Source organism: Pan troglodytes, chromosome 5 (assembly GCF_028858775.2).
Source record: "Pan troglodytes isolate AG18354 chromosome 5, NHGRI_mPanTro3-v2.0_pri, whole genome shotgun sequence".
Classification (NCBI taxonomy): Eukaryota; Metazoa; Chordata; class Mammalia; order Primates; family Hominidae; genus Pan; species Pan troglodytes.
Genome location: NC_072403.2, coordinates 53107080 through 53122041, shown reverse-complemented (window position 1 = coordinate 53122041; position 14962 = coordinate 53107080). Strand labels below are relative to the sequence as shown.

Here is a 14962-nt window from a genome sequence, read left to right as displayed (position 1 = left end):
TACAGAGGGATGGAAGTGGGCTTTAATTTTTTTCTGAGACAGAGTGTCTCACCATTCAGAAAAGGCTGGGTCTGTTAGTGGATGACATTTCCCACCCCTTTAATCTACACCCTTACTGGCTTTCTCAAAAAGTGCATTGGGAGGAAATCAGAATCAATACTGTGAAAAGAAGCTTATTTTCTCCATCAATTACCAGTGCTGGAGAGCACATTTTCAGTTTTTCTTTTTAAAGCCAAAACACCGATTTGGATAAAGTTGAATAGCTTCCAGCTTTGGCCTAGCTTCTCCACTCTGTGTTTGTGAAAGTGTCCCTTATTCTGTTATAACCCAAGTGTCAATAACAGGTACACTTGCTGATGAGGAATTGCATCATGGTCAGCAGTAGGTTTTATTTTATATCAGTTAATTTCGAGGTTTTCATCACTTATTTTTCACCATTTCCTTGGGAGAGACTAATGTCATTCCTGGTTTTTTAATAAACAATTGCCACAGAGGAAACTTTGATTGATCTACAGTTGGACTTTCACAGGACAGGCTGAAATTAAATGCCCAACAACTAAAATGACTTATCACCAAAAAAGTACTAGAAAAAAAACTTGGGGGAAATGTTTTGTTTTTATAATCACAACAGTAGAGAATAACATAAAGCACAGAAGCCGTACAAGAACAATGCAACTACTTAACAATAAATACACAAGCCAGAAAACACCGTATACAAATCAAAAGACAAAATAATCACAGGTTGAAATTGTTTGAAACATAGGGTTCAGTTTCTTGAAAAATAAGGAGTTTTTACAAATTAAGAAAAAAATGTGCAGTCTTGTGAACAAGACAGTTCACAGAGAAGGAAATACTGAAGCCTTTTTTTTTTTTTGAGACGGAGTCTTGCTGTGTCGCCCAGGCTGGCGTGCAGTGGCGCCATCTCAGGTCACTGCAAGCTCCGCCTCCCGGGTTCACGCCATTCTCCTGCCTCTGCCTCCCGAGTAGCTGGGAATACAGGTGCCCGCCACCACGCCTGGCTAATTTTTTTTTGTATTTTTTAGTAGAGATGGGGTTTCACCGTGTTAGCCAGGATGGTCTCTATCTCCTGACCTTGTGATCCGCCCGCCTCGGCCTCCCAAAGTGCTGGGATTACAGGTGTGAGCCACCGCGCCCAGCCTGAAGACTTTTTAAATATGCAGATTTTTAACCTCTCAGGCTGGCATGGAGACCTATAATTCCACATCTAGGAAGATATCTTACACATGTTCACATGCATTCAGAATGATGCAAGTACACATATATTCATTGTAGTGTCATGTGTAATAGCAAAAGAGTGAGGAGATCTACAAATGCCCTTCACTAGAGGACTGGTTATGAAAGTTATTGAACATCCGTACAATGGAACAGCATGCACTTGTCAGAAGAAGTGAGTCAGCTCTTCATGTGCTAACCTCAAGAAGGGTTAAACGAAAAAAGGCCAGGTGAAGAATAGTACGTAGGATGGGGCACAGTGGCTCACGCCTATAATCCCAGCACTTTGGGAGGCCAAGGTGGGAAGATCACTTGAAGTCAGGAGTTTGAGAACAGCCTGGCCAACATGGTGAAACCCCATCTCTACTAAAAATACAAAAATCATCTGGGCCTGGTGGTGCATGCCTGTAATCCCAGCTAGTCAGGAGGCTGAGGCACGAAAATCAATTGAATACGGGATATGGAGGCTGCAGTGAGCCGAGATTGCACCACTGCACTCCAGCCTGGGAGACACGAAAGAAACAAAACAAAAAAAACAACAGTATGTACATTGTGCCACCATATTGCAAATATATATACATATATATATACACACACACAGTATATACATAGATGTTAAAAATTGTTTTAAAAAATAAGGGGGGTGGAGAACATATATACTTATTTATTGGTATAAGTGTAGACTGTCTCTATCTCTGGAAGAGTATATTGTGACTTGGTAACAGTAGTTACCACCACGGAGGGAAACTGAGTTGCCGAGACTTGGAAGTCAGAGGTTAAAATCAAAGGTTAACTTAGACTTGTAGACCATATGCATTGTAATTCTAATGGCATGAATCTAATTAATGGACTTATTATGCAATGCTAATTTAATCAGATTTGATGAGTTCAAAAAGCCCGAGTCATAAAGATGAACTTAAGCCTTCTTACTTCAAGGTCTTGAGTTTCCTATGAAATTACTTTCCATCCTCCACAGTGTCTTATGGCAAGCTTTAAAAAGGTTTGCGAAACTTTTTCTCATGGATAGAATTATCGAAAGGCTTTTTTGTGGGAAAGATTTTCCAATAGAAGTTTAGGGAAACCTAAGGAATTTCCAACGGAGCATGATCTCCTCATGTCCCGATGGTGCTGAGCTCTTAAAAGTCTTGGCAATATATTCAAACGTGAGTGGGCTCCAGCTCTGAACCAAGAGAACCCACTTATTCACTGTCCTCACTTCCTCTTTTTGAGAAAGCTAATCAGTGAGTCAGCTCAGGGCTGCAACACCACTACCGTTGATGTCAGCAGCCTGGACAGCCTGCAGACACCCGTGCCGGCAGCAGGGCGGGGCTGCCCCCCCCCCCCTTTTCCCTCCCTCCGGAGCCAGCTGGTTCTTACCAGCTTTGGCAGCTTTGTGCAGCACTATTTGTTGTGGCTTTTCTCCTGTACATACAGCAAAGGCACAGCTCTCTTGCCTAGGGCAAGGATTGGCTATTGACACTTTGACTTAAATGGCGGTGGATTTATAGACTTTGGGGCTCAATTTTGAAATTAACTCTTAGAAATGATGAGAATTCTAAGACGAGGTATATACAGAAAATTATAGTCAACTACCTTGATTTGAGTTTGGGGTATTTAAGCGAGAAACCCACCGTGACCAGCTAACCTAGTCTAACTTCATAGGCCTTAAGTAAGGTTGCAGTTGAAACAAAACCTTTTCATTATTCTGTGCTTGAACAGATCTGGGGTGAGTGAGAGTGTTTTTTAAAATAATTCCCCAGTGGTTTTGGCATTTTTTTGGCCAGGTTAATCCTGAGATTCCCCTGATGGTGGGTGAGTTTGTTCTGCAGGCTCTGCATTGGCTCCCAGCTTAAGGTTCACTCACCTATGCCATCTCTGTGGTCTGGCTTGGGGGTTCCCAAGGAAGCTGAGCAGAACATCTTGGTGTTGTGCTCCTGTTCCTTCTTCCATCCCATGACATCCAGTGATCCCAGGGAGCTCTAGACAGCAGATGGCCCTCGCTGTCCACTTGGCAATTGACAATTTAGATATAAGTGTTGGTGCTGTTCCCTAACTTATGCAATGGAAGCACCTCCTTGCTTCACGTACTAAAGTCTGGGCTGTGCAGGAGAAGAAGAAAGAAGGAAAGAAAACAAGAGGTTTTAACTCAACAATTAGAAGCCCAGGAAAAGTTTGGGGAATTTTTCTCTTAAAGTTACTTGACTCTTGGCCCTTCTCTTTAATTTTTTAAAATAACGTTTTAAGAGAAGACTTACGAAGCAAAGAAAATTTGGAAGCACATTACAACAAATAATAAATCTACCATCTAGATTCAATCGTTATTCAGATTTTGGCATATTTGCTTTATCTAGGTATGTATACGTTTCCAGTCCATATTCCCATTTCGAAGACTTTCTCTAAATTTCTTATAACTGATAATCCTTCTTTCAAGCATTTAGAAATCAGCATTTTTCCATTTGCCTCTTAAGATTTTTGTTTGCAAAAAAAAATTGGGTACATTTGGGTTCTACTTGCCAAGACCCCTTACTCTGGATTGAATTGAGCAAGAATTCACACTCAGAAGAATAATTTTAAAATCATTGTCTCTCATCATCTGAAACTTTTTTTTTAGGGTGATGTATTTGTTTTTATTTTTTAAGGGAGAAATCATTATATACAAGTATTTTACAGTGTCCGAACTTAGGAATTGAATAGATTCAGATAAATTGTTTTGTGATCAGGCTGGTAACCTCATTATATGAACCCTCATTTATATCTGAAATCCTGGAACCACATAGATTTGAATAAGAAAGCATTTCTTATTATCTGAATTCCTCTTCTCTAAAGACCACATAGATTCAGATATCAAGAAATACTTTTCTGGCAAAGAAAATATGCCTTTTTTTCCTCCCGGAGCCCAATCTTATATGCCTGTATAGGCCTATAGAAGGTCTTGAAATCTAATTTGATTTTGATTATGTGGGCAGCTAGGAGAGCAGGGGAAACAGGCTTGAGATAATATCATAATTCTTAAATAGTTGTAATTTTATATTTATTCACGACTAGAATTCCTTTGAGATAAACCTTTAGTAGAAATTGAATTTGTTTGTTTGTTTTCTTAACCAGCCACTTGTCTGTTGGGATCTGAAATATTTTCAATAGAAAACAAAGTTATTGGCTACAGTTGAGGTATCTGGTATTTACAGAATCTCTCATATTTATCTTAGCGCAGTCATCCAGCTGGAGTGTAAGTCTGCCATTGAGTCCCAGGTACTTGCAGATCTCAACCTCTACCCACTTCACTCTAGCGGAGGGGCTTGGGCAATGCCCTGTGGTCATGTGATCACTTGTAATCAGTTTACAGGATTTGTCAATTTTCTCTAAATGCTGTGGGGTCCAGACAGGGAAGTGACATGGCGGCAAAGAGGGTAACTTTGAAACTAGACAGACCTGGTCTTGAATCCTGGTTCTATGGCTTGGGGCAAGTTATTATCTCTTAGAGCCTCAGTTTCCTCATCTGTAAAATGGGGCTGATACAACTTCCTTAGCAGCAAACGAATCACAGATATTTTCTGCTGAATCACCTAGCACAGTATTGGCAATGGCTTATTTCTTCAGGTCTCTTTTTGTTACCTCATATGGAAAAGCAGTAAGTTTCAGTTAGATTTAGCAAATGGGCTTTTAAAAACCATTATTAAAGTGAGAGATTTTCACAAATGTAACATAGAACTCTTCCTTCTTTCTAAGTGTTGAATGAGGTCTGGAGGGAAAACTAAATCAAAACAGCGACTTTACTGTAAGGAGCTTTCTGCTGGGGACTATCAGGCATATCTAGTTATATTAGGGAAAAGGGGCCTGGTGGTATTGAACTGGGTAGTGTCAGGAGCCAAGGGGTTAAATGGAACCATTTTAGCAGGCTGGCAAAGAGCATCCAGGCTGGGCAATTAATGCTTCATTTCAGGGGGTCGCTGATGCATCAAAGTCATTAATTAGTTTTATGAAAACAGATTGTGCAACCACAGGGAGATTGTAATTGGGTAGTAATTGAAAATAACTTTGTGGTAAACTTTCGTTGAGCAGGTAGTTCAGTTGGGGGTAACTTGGAAGGGGAAAGAGAATTGGAGTGGGGGATTAGGGCATGAGGAGAATGAAATAGCAACAGTAAGACAAGCAATAAATAAGACATAATTTGAATGAAAGGAACACAGAAGTGACCTGGTCTAACCTATTTAGGTTAGAAGTGAGACCACAGGTCTGATGAGGGAAGTGGTTTTCCTTGTGCCACACAGCTAGTCAGTGTTATGTCTTCTCTCTTTTCTTGCAATGCTTTTTCCAGGATTTTCATGACTTTGATTTTTAGGAGCTGACTATGGGGAACATGAAGTACATGCCACACAGATGGCAGTTGAGGCTGGAGTTCTCACCTATTCCTGCTCTCAGAGTCTACTCAGGAATGCTGCCAGATCTTGCTGCCTCGAAATCTTATTTCATTTATCTACCACCCTTGTCATGAATAAAACTTGGAAGGATTTTCCTTTACCATCCATGGCTCTGCCATCCCCGGGGCTAGGGGAATACTGCAACCTCCACCAGTGTGTCATCTCAGGAAAGGTCAGTCAACAGGGAAGTGATTTTTCAGTTTGATATTAGAAGTGGAGAATTATTTTTGAGCTTCAGTTTCCTTTTTTTTTTTTTTTTTTTTTTGAGATGGAGTCTTGCTCTGTTGCCCAGGCTGGAGTGCAGGGGCGTGATCTCGCCTCACTGCAACCTCCGCCTCCCCAGTTCAAGCGATCCTCCTGCCTCAGCCTCCTGAGCAGCTGGGATTACAGGCATGTGCCACCATGGCCGGCTAATTTTTGTAGTTTTAGTAGAGACAGGGTTTCGCTATGTTGACCAGGCTGGTCTTGAACTCCTGACCTACAGTGATCTGCCCATTTGGCCTCCCAAAGTGTTGGGATTACAGGTGTAAGCCACTGTGCCCAGCCTCAGTTTCCCATTTTGATTTGGTTAAGCACCCAGAGTGGGTACTTCAGTTTTTTAGAAGTCTGGTTGGTGCAGGAATGTAGGGTTGGCAAGGACACAGCTGGAAATGGGGAAAGACAATGATGACAGTCGTGGTTCATTGTGGTACAATCCAGATACAAGTTAAATCATTATTCTCATAAACACTGCTACCAAACTCAGTAGCCCAGAGATGTTCAGATTCCCAAAGCAGTAGTCTGTTTACCTAATCCATTTGGATGGTTCCTTGTACTCAGTGGTAGAGGTGCTCGGAAAGGAAAATTGTTAGGTCAGCAGCAGAGCTTTAGGTGTGACTCAGCCTTGAGTGAGTTGAACCATTTATCTTTCTTCCCTTATCAGTTTGGACTAATAAGTACCTGGAAGGACTAAGTGTGTTTGCATGGAAACTAATCAGAAGGACATTTGGAACTTGTTTGGCTGAAAGAAATACCATGCTCTTGAAGTTCACAAAATAGAATTGATCTCTTTTGGGCTGCTTTGGGAGCCCCCTACCATTTTGGTCTATTTACTGTCCCCACCTCATTTCTCACATGAGTCTTCCAAGTTAGGATTATGTCATGGCAGTAGGCAAAAAGAACTGTAGTTTTCAAGTTTCTCCAAAGGAGCTTCAAATAAGTGACAGATACATTGCCTTTACAGGCCGCGTTTTCTTAATATCTGCCTTATTGAAATAAGTTGGGACATGTATGAATGCCGTGTCCACAAACATTTCACAAAAGTATAGAGAGGAGCTCAGCCACGTTGATAATCTTCCTGTTACCCTGTTTCTTGGCTACCCATATAAATAAGAGCTGCTGCAGCCACAACATTTTCAAGGTAGCAGAAGGAAAATATACTTATCGGTAGTGACGGCTTTTAAAAACAACATTTATTGATTTTCTAGCTGTAAAAGTTAATATATCTTTTTTTCTTTCTATTTTTTGAGACAGAGTCTCACTCTGTCGTCCAGGCTGGAGGGCAGTGGCACGATCTTGGCTCACTGCAACCTCCACCTCCCTGGTTCAAGTGATTCTCCTGCCTCAGACTCCCAAGTAGTTGGGATTACAGGCGCCTGCCACCACGCCTGGCTCATTTTTGTATCTTTAGTGGAGACAGGGTTTCACCATGTTGCCCAGGCTTGTCTTGAACTCCTGACCTCAAGTGACCCACCCACCTCGGCCTCCCAAAGTGCTAGTATTATAGGTCAACTGGTTATGGTCAACTGAAATGGGAGGATGTATGTATAAAATATTAAATGGAACAAAAAAAAATAGGTGTGAGTCACCGTGCCCAGCCTAATATATCTTCACAGAGAATTTGGAAAGCTCAAAGAACCTTAGGAAATAAATTATTTTATTTTATGAGTATCTTGGTAAGTTTATGCTCAAAGTTTTTATAAGAGGATCCTCTTCTCTGGAAATATGGCTTTCTTGTTTAGAGTATTTGTTTTCTCTTTAGTATCTAAATCTTATTGTAGGTGTTCTTCATTGGCTATAAACTCAGAATGCTGAACCATGAACTTTCTTTTGGGAAAAAGTGAAAACAACTTTAGGTGAAGTCAAAATGCAACCAGCTATGGTTGCACAAAGTAAGAGATACTTATAGTTAGTAACTGAGTAGATTTTCCAGAAAGATGATTTTTAAATGGTCTCTGGCTTTAGTGATGCTTGTTAGCTCTGCTGTGATGCTAATCCCATTTGTAGGGGCATTTTCATATTCACCTGACTCATTGTTAATTACAGGAGAGCATCAGTTCAGCATTCTGTCTTTCCAATTATGTTGGAAATCATGTGCTTAAGTTTTACTAATAGGACCTTTTGGTGAAATCGGGGGGAAAATTAAACATTTCAAGTTTTCAAATGAATTTAGGAAACAGGTGGGTGGACTTTTTGCTCATTGGCATGTGATTTGTGGGTGGAAATTTCCTTTTAAGCAAGAACAGTGTACTATATTGACTGACCATGTCTTCCAATGTATTGTCCCTGAGAACCAGGATGTAGACAAGTGTTCTTAGTCTAACTGAGTGAATTAAAAAAGTGTGTTGGCGTGAATGGCCATGTGCATTTTCAAGGAGGAGGGGCACGCGCCAGGGCCTATGGAATTAACATTTTACAAGCATGTACGTAACATTTGTCTGTAGGTCAGAAAGGGACTGCTAGGTATGCATGTTTCCCAAGTCTGAAACTTGCCCTGGAAGCAGCAGCAGGGTGTGGGTGGTGGTTCAGAGGAAAAACGCTGTTGGAACATTAGACATGTGCAGTAATCAGTTATCTTCACAATCTGCAATCAGTTGCAAGAATTTCTCAGGCCTTAAAATTTGTAAAAGAAGCAGTTGTGTTTGCTTTGTGCCTTATATAGCTATCCCATGTAATACTTTGAAATATCAATATCTTCGCTGAAAAGCTTGAAAACATTTTACTTGAAGTGTGTGGGTGAAGGGATGAGGATTCTAAGGAGTGGTGATTAACAGCTTGGGGAGAGTGCCCATCATTCCCTGAACCCTGCTCTGTGTGATCTGGCCAGCTGGCTCCCAGGTTTTTTTATCCATGCCGGAAGAGCCAATAAAAAGATAAAGTCAATTACTAGGAGAGGCCACAAGTGCCTGCCAGAGTTCTGATGTATTTTCTCAAATGAAAGGGCCAAATAGAGCTGTCAAGCAGGCCTGAGTTGAGCACTGGCTTTCTCCCAGTAGCTGTGTGCCCTCTTTGGGCCGCAGTCATTTTACTGGTAAAATGAGGTCACATCACCTATCACTTCCCCCTCTCTCCACTGCACACCCCCAGTACAAGCCACAGTCATACTGTATGTAGCCACTGTAGGAGCATCCTAACTGCTCTCCCTGCTTTGATTCTTGCCTCCCTAAAATCCATTCTCTACCCACCAGCCAGAGTGGTGGTGAAGCTCACCATCTTTATCTGAAACCATCTTGTGTGTCTGTTATTGTCTCTCTGACCTCCCCACTCCAGAATGCAATCTTCACAGTCTCTGTTCTATCCTTTGGTCATTACTCTCCTCCCAGCCACTGACACCTCTCCTTTTCTCCTGTTCTCATTCTTAATTTTCGCAGTTTTTTTCCTGAGCTAGTTTGAAATGGGAGTCAGAAAACCTGGGGTCTAGTTTTAGTTCTGTGACTTCCCTGTTGGCCCTTAGTTAAGAAAGTCACTTCACTTCTCCAGGCCCCAGTTTCCTTCCCTGTGAAGCTGAGTGTAAGAGTCAGCAAGCGCTGCAGTAACAAAGGACCGCAGACTGCATGGCTTAAACAACAGAAATTGGTCTTCTCACAATTCTGGAGCCTCAGAAGGCCAAGACCAAGGTGTCTTCTGAGGTCTCTCTCTTGGCTTGCAGATGGCTGCCTTCTCACCATGTCTTCACTGTGTCTTCCCTCTGTGTGCGTCTGTGTCCTCATCTCTTCTTTTTATTAAAGACACCAGTTATATCGGAGTGTAGCCAACCCTAAAGACCTCATGTTACTGTAATTACCTCTTTAAAGGCCCTCTCTCACAGTAGTCGCATTCTGAAGTACTGGGGGTCAGGGCTTCAACACGGAGGTGGCATAATTCGTTCGGCTCATAATACTAAATTATATCTAAGACTCCTTTCAGCTCTACAAAATTATATTTTAAATCGGGGATCTTTCTCCTTACACCCATGTTCCCTTCTACTCCCCTGAGATAATAGCTTGGTTCATATGCCTCCCCGTTTTTAGTACTCATGCATGTCCTCACTGTATTTTTGAAGGGTTTAAAAGTCTGTGTATGTGTCTAGCAATCATATAAATAAGTTAAGGTCAACTGAAGTGAGAGGATGTATATATAAAATATTAAATGGAACAAAAAAAAAATAGCCTCTGAGGAGGGATTTTAATTTTACTGTTTTTTTTTTCTATATATAATAAAAAAAAATTTTCCCTCCTACAGCTGGAAACTGACAAACTAGCTCTCCCGATGAGCCCCAGCCCACTTAGCCCGAGCCCCATCCCCAGCCCCAACGCGAAACTTGAGAATTCCGCTCTCCTGACGGTGGAGCCTTCCCCACAGGACAAGAACAAGGGCTTCTTCGTGGATGAGTCGGAGCCCCTTCTCCGCTGTGACTCTACATCCAGCGGCTCCTCCGCGCTGAGCAGGAACGGTTCCTTTATTACCAAAGGTACGGGCATCGCAGCAGACCTCACACACGCACTTAAACCCCCCAAAGAGCCCCTGGGATTCGTCCCTACGATTCGTCCCAGTCGTAGCTGAGAGTTGAGTCATCTGAATTACCTGCCCAGGAAGAGCAGTCCAAAACTTCAAGATACGCTGGCCCGAGAGTAACCTCGCCATTGGCTGGCGAAGACACCCCTCCAAAATCTTTGCAGCTCACACTGCCCGGTGGAGAGCTATCGGCCACCCTTTATCCTCATGATGCTATCAAATGTGTGTTTCGGGGAAGGCCTGATAAAATGTAGTCTGGCAAGATTTTTGAAAATTCTTTACCAAGCTTGCCGTATCCAAAGATTTAAAGTTGAACTTATCTTGAGAGTCAGAAGTACAGGTTTTAGGCCGTGCGCAGCAGCTCACGCCTGTAATCCGAGCACTTTGGAAGGCCGAGGTGGGCGGATCACTTGAAGCCAGGAGTTAGAGATGAGCCTGGCCAACATGGTGAAACCCCATCTCTACTAAAAAAAAGAAAAATTAGCCCGCTGTAGTTCCAGCTACTCAGAGGCTGAGGCAAAAGAATCACTTGAACCTGAGACGCGGAGGTTGCAGTGAGCTGAGATTGTGCCACTGTACTCCAGACTGGGTGACAAGAGCAAAACTTTGTCTCAAAAAAAAGAAAACTACAGGTTTTACTGACTTAAAAATACCCTAAAGTTCACTTTGTTAAACTACATTGCAAATACCAATATTTTAAACATTATGGATTGGTAGTTTTGGCAAAGAATTTGCAACTTTTAATTTTTAATATCAGGGTAGGGAATTAGCATACACTATTTATGACAGTTTTTAAAGAAATTTTCTAGTTTTGGGTAATTCCAGTTATATTTTAGTGAAAGGGTTATATTTGATTATTTTATGTATTTATAAAATGTTATATTTACATATTTATAATTTGTATACTTTATATATTTATATTAATCTATTTTACATTTACATAAAATATTTATATTTTAGTTTATATTTTATGTTATATAATATATTTTAGAAAAAGTGCTTTATAATAGTAATAAAAGTTATAGTTCCTCATCCCAATGTAAGGTATGACCTGAGAAGAAATCATATTTTCTTATTTATGTGCTTTTACTCTCTCAGCAGTTTAGTTCTAAAATATTACAATGTAATCAGAAAGTCACATAAGTAGACTAGATTGTCTTGGAATTTTTGATCATTTGGATCATTTGGATCACTTGATCATTTGGATCAAGTGATTCTTTTGCCTCAGCCTCTGAGTAGCTGGAACTACAGCGGGCTAATTTTTCTTTTTTTTAGTAGAGATGGGGTTTCACCATGTTGGCCAGGCTCATCTCTAACTCCTGGCTTCAAGTGATCCGCCCACCTCGGCCTTCCAAAGTGCTCGGATTACAGGCGTGAGCTGCTGCGCATGGCCTAAAACCTGTACTTCTGACTCTCAAGATAAGTTCAACTTTAAATCTTTGGATACGGCAAGCTTGGTAAAGAATTTTCAAAAATCTTGCCAGACTACATTTTATCAGGCCTTCCCCGAAACACACATTTGATAGCATCATGAGGATAAAGGTGTATCTTAGTTTAGTAAACACATTTCAGATAGGGAAAGCAGTAAAGGTTTTTTAGTTTTTTGTTTTTGTTTCTTTGGTTTCTTTAAGTATCTCACCATTCACCTTCTGAATTCTAAAATAATTTAGAAGTTACTTAAGTCTAGGCAAATGTCACATTAATGATACCTCAGCAAGCCATTCAAGCAAGACCTTGTCTGATCTCTACCAGGCAAATCTTGTTTGCTATCTTACACTTGCAACACAAGTAAAAACTCTTGTGTTGTTTCGAATGTGCCAGAGGATCACTCACTCTCTCACTGTAATGGAGGATGGAGAATAATAGGCTGGGGGGGACATAGATGTCTCTCTCTCTAGGACCCTGCTCTCCTTCCTCCAGGCCTTGCCAGTACAGTCACCTTACAGCTGTCTTTGCTTCCCTCTCTTCTCTGCAGAAAAGAAGGACACAGTGTTGCGGCAGGTACGCCTGGACCCCTGTGACTTGCAGCCTATCTTTGATGACATGCTCCACTTTCTAAATCCTGAGGAGCTGCGGGTGATTGAAGAGATTTCCCAGGCTGAGGACAAACTAGACCGGCTATTCGAAATTATTGGAGTCAAGAGCCAGGAAGCCAGCCAGACCCTCCTGGACTCTGTTTATAGCCATCTTCCTGACCTGCTGTAGAACATAGGGATACTGCATTCTGGAAATTACTCAATTTAGTGGCAGGGTGGTTTTTTAATTTTCTTCTGTTTCTGATTTTTGTTGTTTGGGGGGTGTGTGTGTGTGTGTGTGTTTAACAGAGTATATGGCCAGTGCTTGAGTTCTTTCTCTCTCTCTCTCTCTCTTTTTATTTTAAATAACTCTTCTGGGAAGTTGGTTTATAAGCCTTTGCAAGGTGTAACTGTTGTGAAATACCCACCACTAAAGTTTTTTAAGTTCCATATTTTCTCCATTTTGCCTTCTTATGTATTTTCAAGATTATTCTGTGCACTTTAAATTTACTTAACTTACCATAAATGCAGTGTGACTTTTCCCACACATTGGATTGTGAGGCTCTTAACTTCTTAAAAGTATAATGGCATCTTGTGAATCCTATAAGCAGTCTTTATGTCTCTTAACATTCACACCTACTTTTTAAAAACAAATATTATTACTATTTTTATTATTGTTTGTCCTTTATAAATTTTCTTAAAGATTAAGAAAATTTAAGACCCCATTGAGTTACTGTAATGCAATTCAACTTTGAGTTATCTTTTAAATATGTCTTGTATAGTTCATATTCATGGCTGAAACTTGACCACACTATTGCTGATTGTATGGTTTTCACCTGGACACCGTGTAGAATGCTTGATTACTTGTACTCTTCTTATGCTAATATGCTCTGGGCTGGAGAAATGAAATCCTCAAGCCATCAGGATTTGCTATTTAAGTGGCTTGACAACTGGGCCACCAAAGAACTTGAACTTCACCTTTTAGGATTTGAGCTGTTCTGGAACACATTGCTGCACTTTGGAAAGTCAAAATCAAGTGCCAGTGGCGCCCTTTCCATAGAGAATTTGCCCAGCTTTGCTTTAAAAGATGTCTTGTTTTTTATATACACATAATCAATAGGTCCAATCTGCTCTCAAGGCCTTGGTCCTGGTGGGATTCCTTCACCAATTACTTTAATTAAAAATGGCTGCAACTGTAAGAACCCTTGTCTGATATATTTGCAACTATGCTCCCATTTACAAATGTACCTTCTAATGCTCAGTTGCCAGGTTCCAATGCAAAGGTGGCATGGACTCCCTTTGTGTGGGTGGGGTTTGTGGGTAGTGGTGAAGGACCGATATCAGAAAAATGCCTTCAAGTGTACTAATTTATTAATAAACATTAGGTGTTTGTTACTTAAGTAGTCCGAGTATATTTAATCGTTGAATTTCTTGCTTTGTACATGTCCTCTAGTTGTGACTCTTTGATTAGTCTTTTGCAAAAGTATGTGTGCTCTAAAAACCTCAGCTATTCTAATCTGTAAATCGTGGAAATTAGCAAAGATTTCAGGCAGGGCATCCACTTCCATTTTCTCACTGAAAGAGGAACTTAAAATTGCTAAGGTCTGGTTGTTGGAATTCTGTAGAGCCACAGTTCCCAAGCAAAGGGAGACATGCAATGAATATGATATGATATATGATATGCTATAATGTATTCTACAATTCTATAGATTTGTGTTTGGAAAGGTACCTGGAGGTTCATAGGGAAGGACTTTAGTGAAAACTACCAAGCACTTCCTAGTCTTTTGGATTAAATCTGAGAATTCAGTTTTTGAGATCGTCCTTATTATAGGAAATGGGTAGATACCTCATTGTTCCTGAATAAGTTCAGAGGGCTCTGATGGTCTTGAGGCAGGGTGAGATCTCATGTTGATTGATAGAATATATTGTAGCATATCATATATCATATCATATTCATTGCATGTTTCCCTTTGCTTGGGAACCGTGGCTCTACAGAATTCCAACAACCAGAACCTTGGCAATTTTAAGTTCCTCTTTCAGTGGGAAACTGGAAGTGGATGCCCTGCCTGAACATTTGGACACCCACGTCAGCGACATTAAAGGGTTTTTCTGGTTTCATCCACTTCCACATGGTTGGTTTCTAGAGAACTATCCTGGTATTTAATTATACTGGTTCTTACACCAGGTTTCCCCGCCTTTTGTCAATAAAAGACAGGAACTCTATCAGGAAGGAAAGCAAACTAGAATGGGTCACAGATGGTAGTGGGGGAGACAGAGTTTGCATTTCAGAGGATCTCAGAACTGCCACTAATTTCATGTGGGGGTAGAAAACACAAAGAATGAATGGTTATTATGATTAAGTTTGTGGGTTATTTGTACCTTGTGTCTTGGGATGCTTTCATTAATAACTCACATTTACACAGGTTTATACTTTGCAAAGTGATTTTTATATTATCTTATTGAATCCTCACAACTATAAGGTAGGTACTATTATTGTGTCCATTTTATAGATTAAAAAACAGGCTTATAAAGGCTAAAGAACTT

The 14962-nt window shown here is 40.7% G+C and overlaps 1 protein-coding gene across 1 annotated transcript in view; it reads left to right on the top strand.

The window, feature by feature from the left end:
• The window catches only part of TNFRSF21 (TNF receptor superfamily member 21), a 78594-nt gene extending 64781 nt beyond the window's left edge, over positions 1-13813 (top strand). The window contains exons 5-6 of the mRNA XM_001145645.7: positions 10131-10359; positions 12379-13813. Coding sequence (XP_001145645.4) covers positions 10131-10359; positions 12379-12608 — 459 coding nt within the window. The 3' untranslated portion in view covers positions 12609-13813. The remainder of the gene's footprint in view (positions 1-10130; positions 10360-12378) is intronic.
• Positions 13814-14962: the final 1149 nt, after the last annotated feature.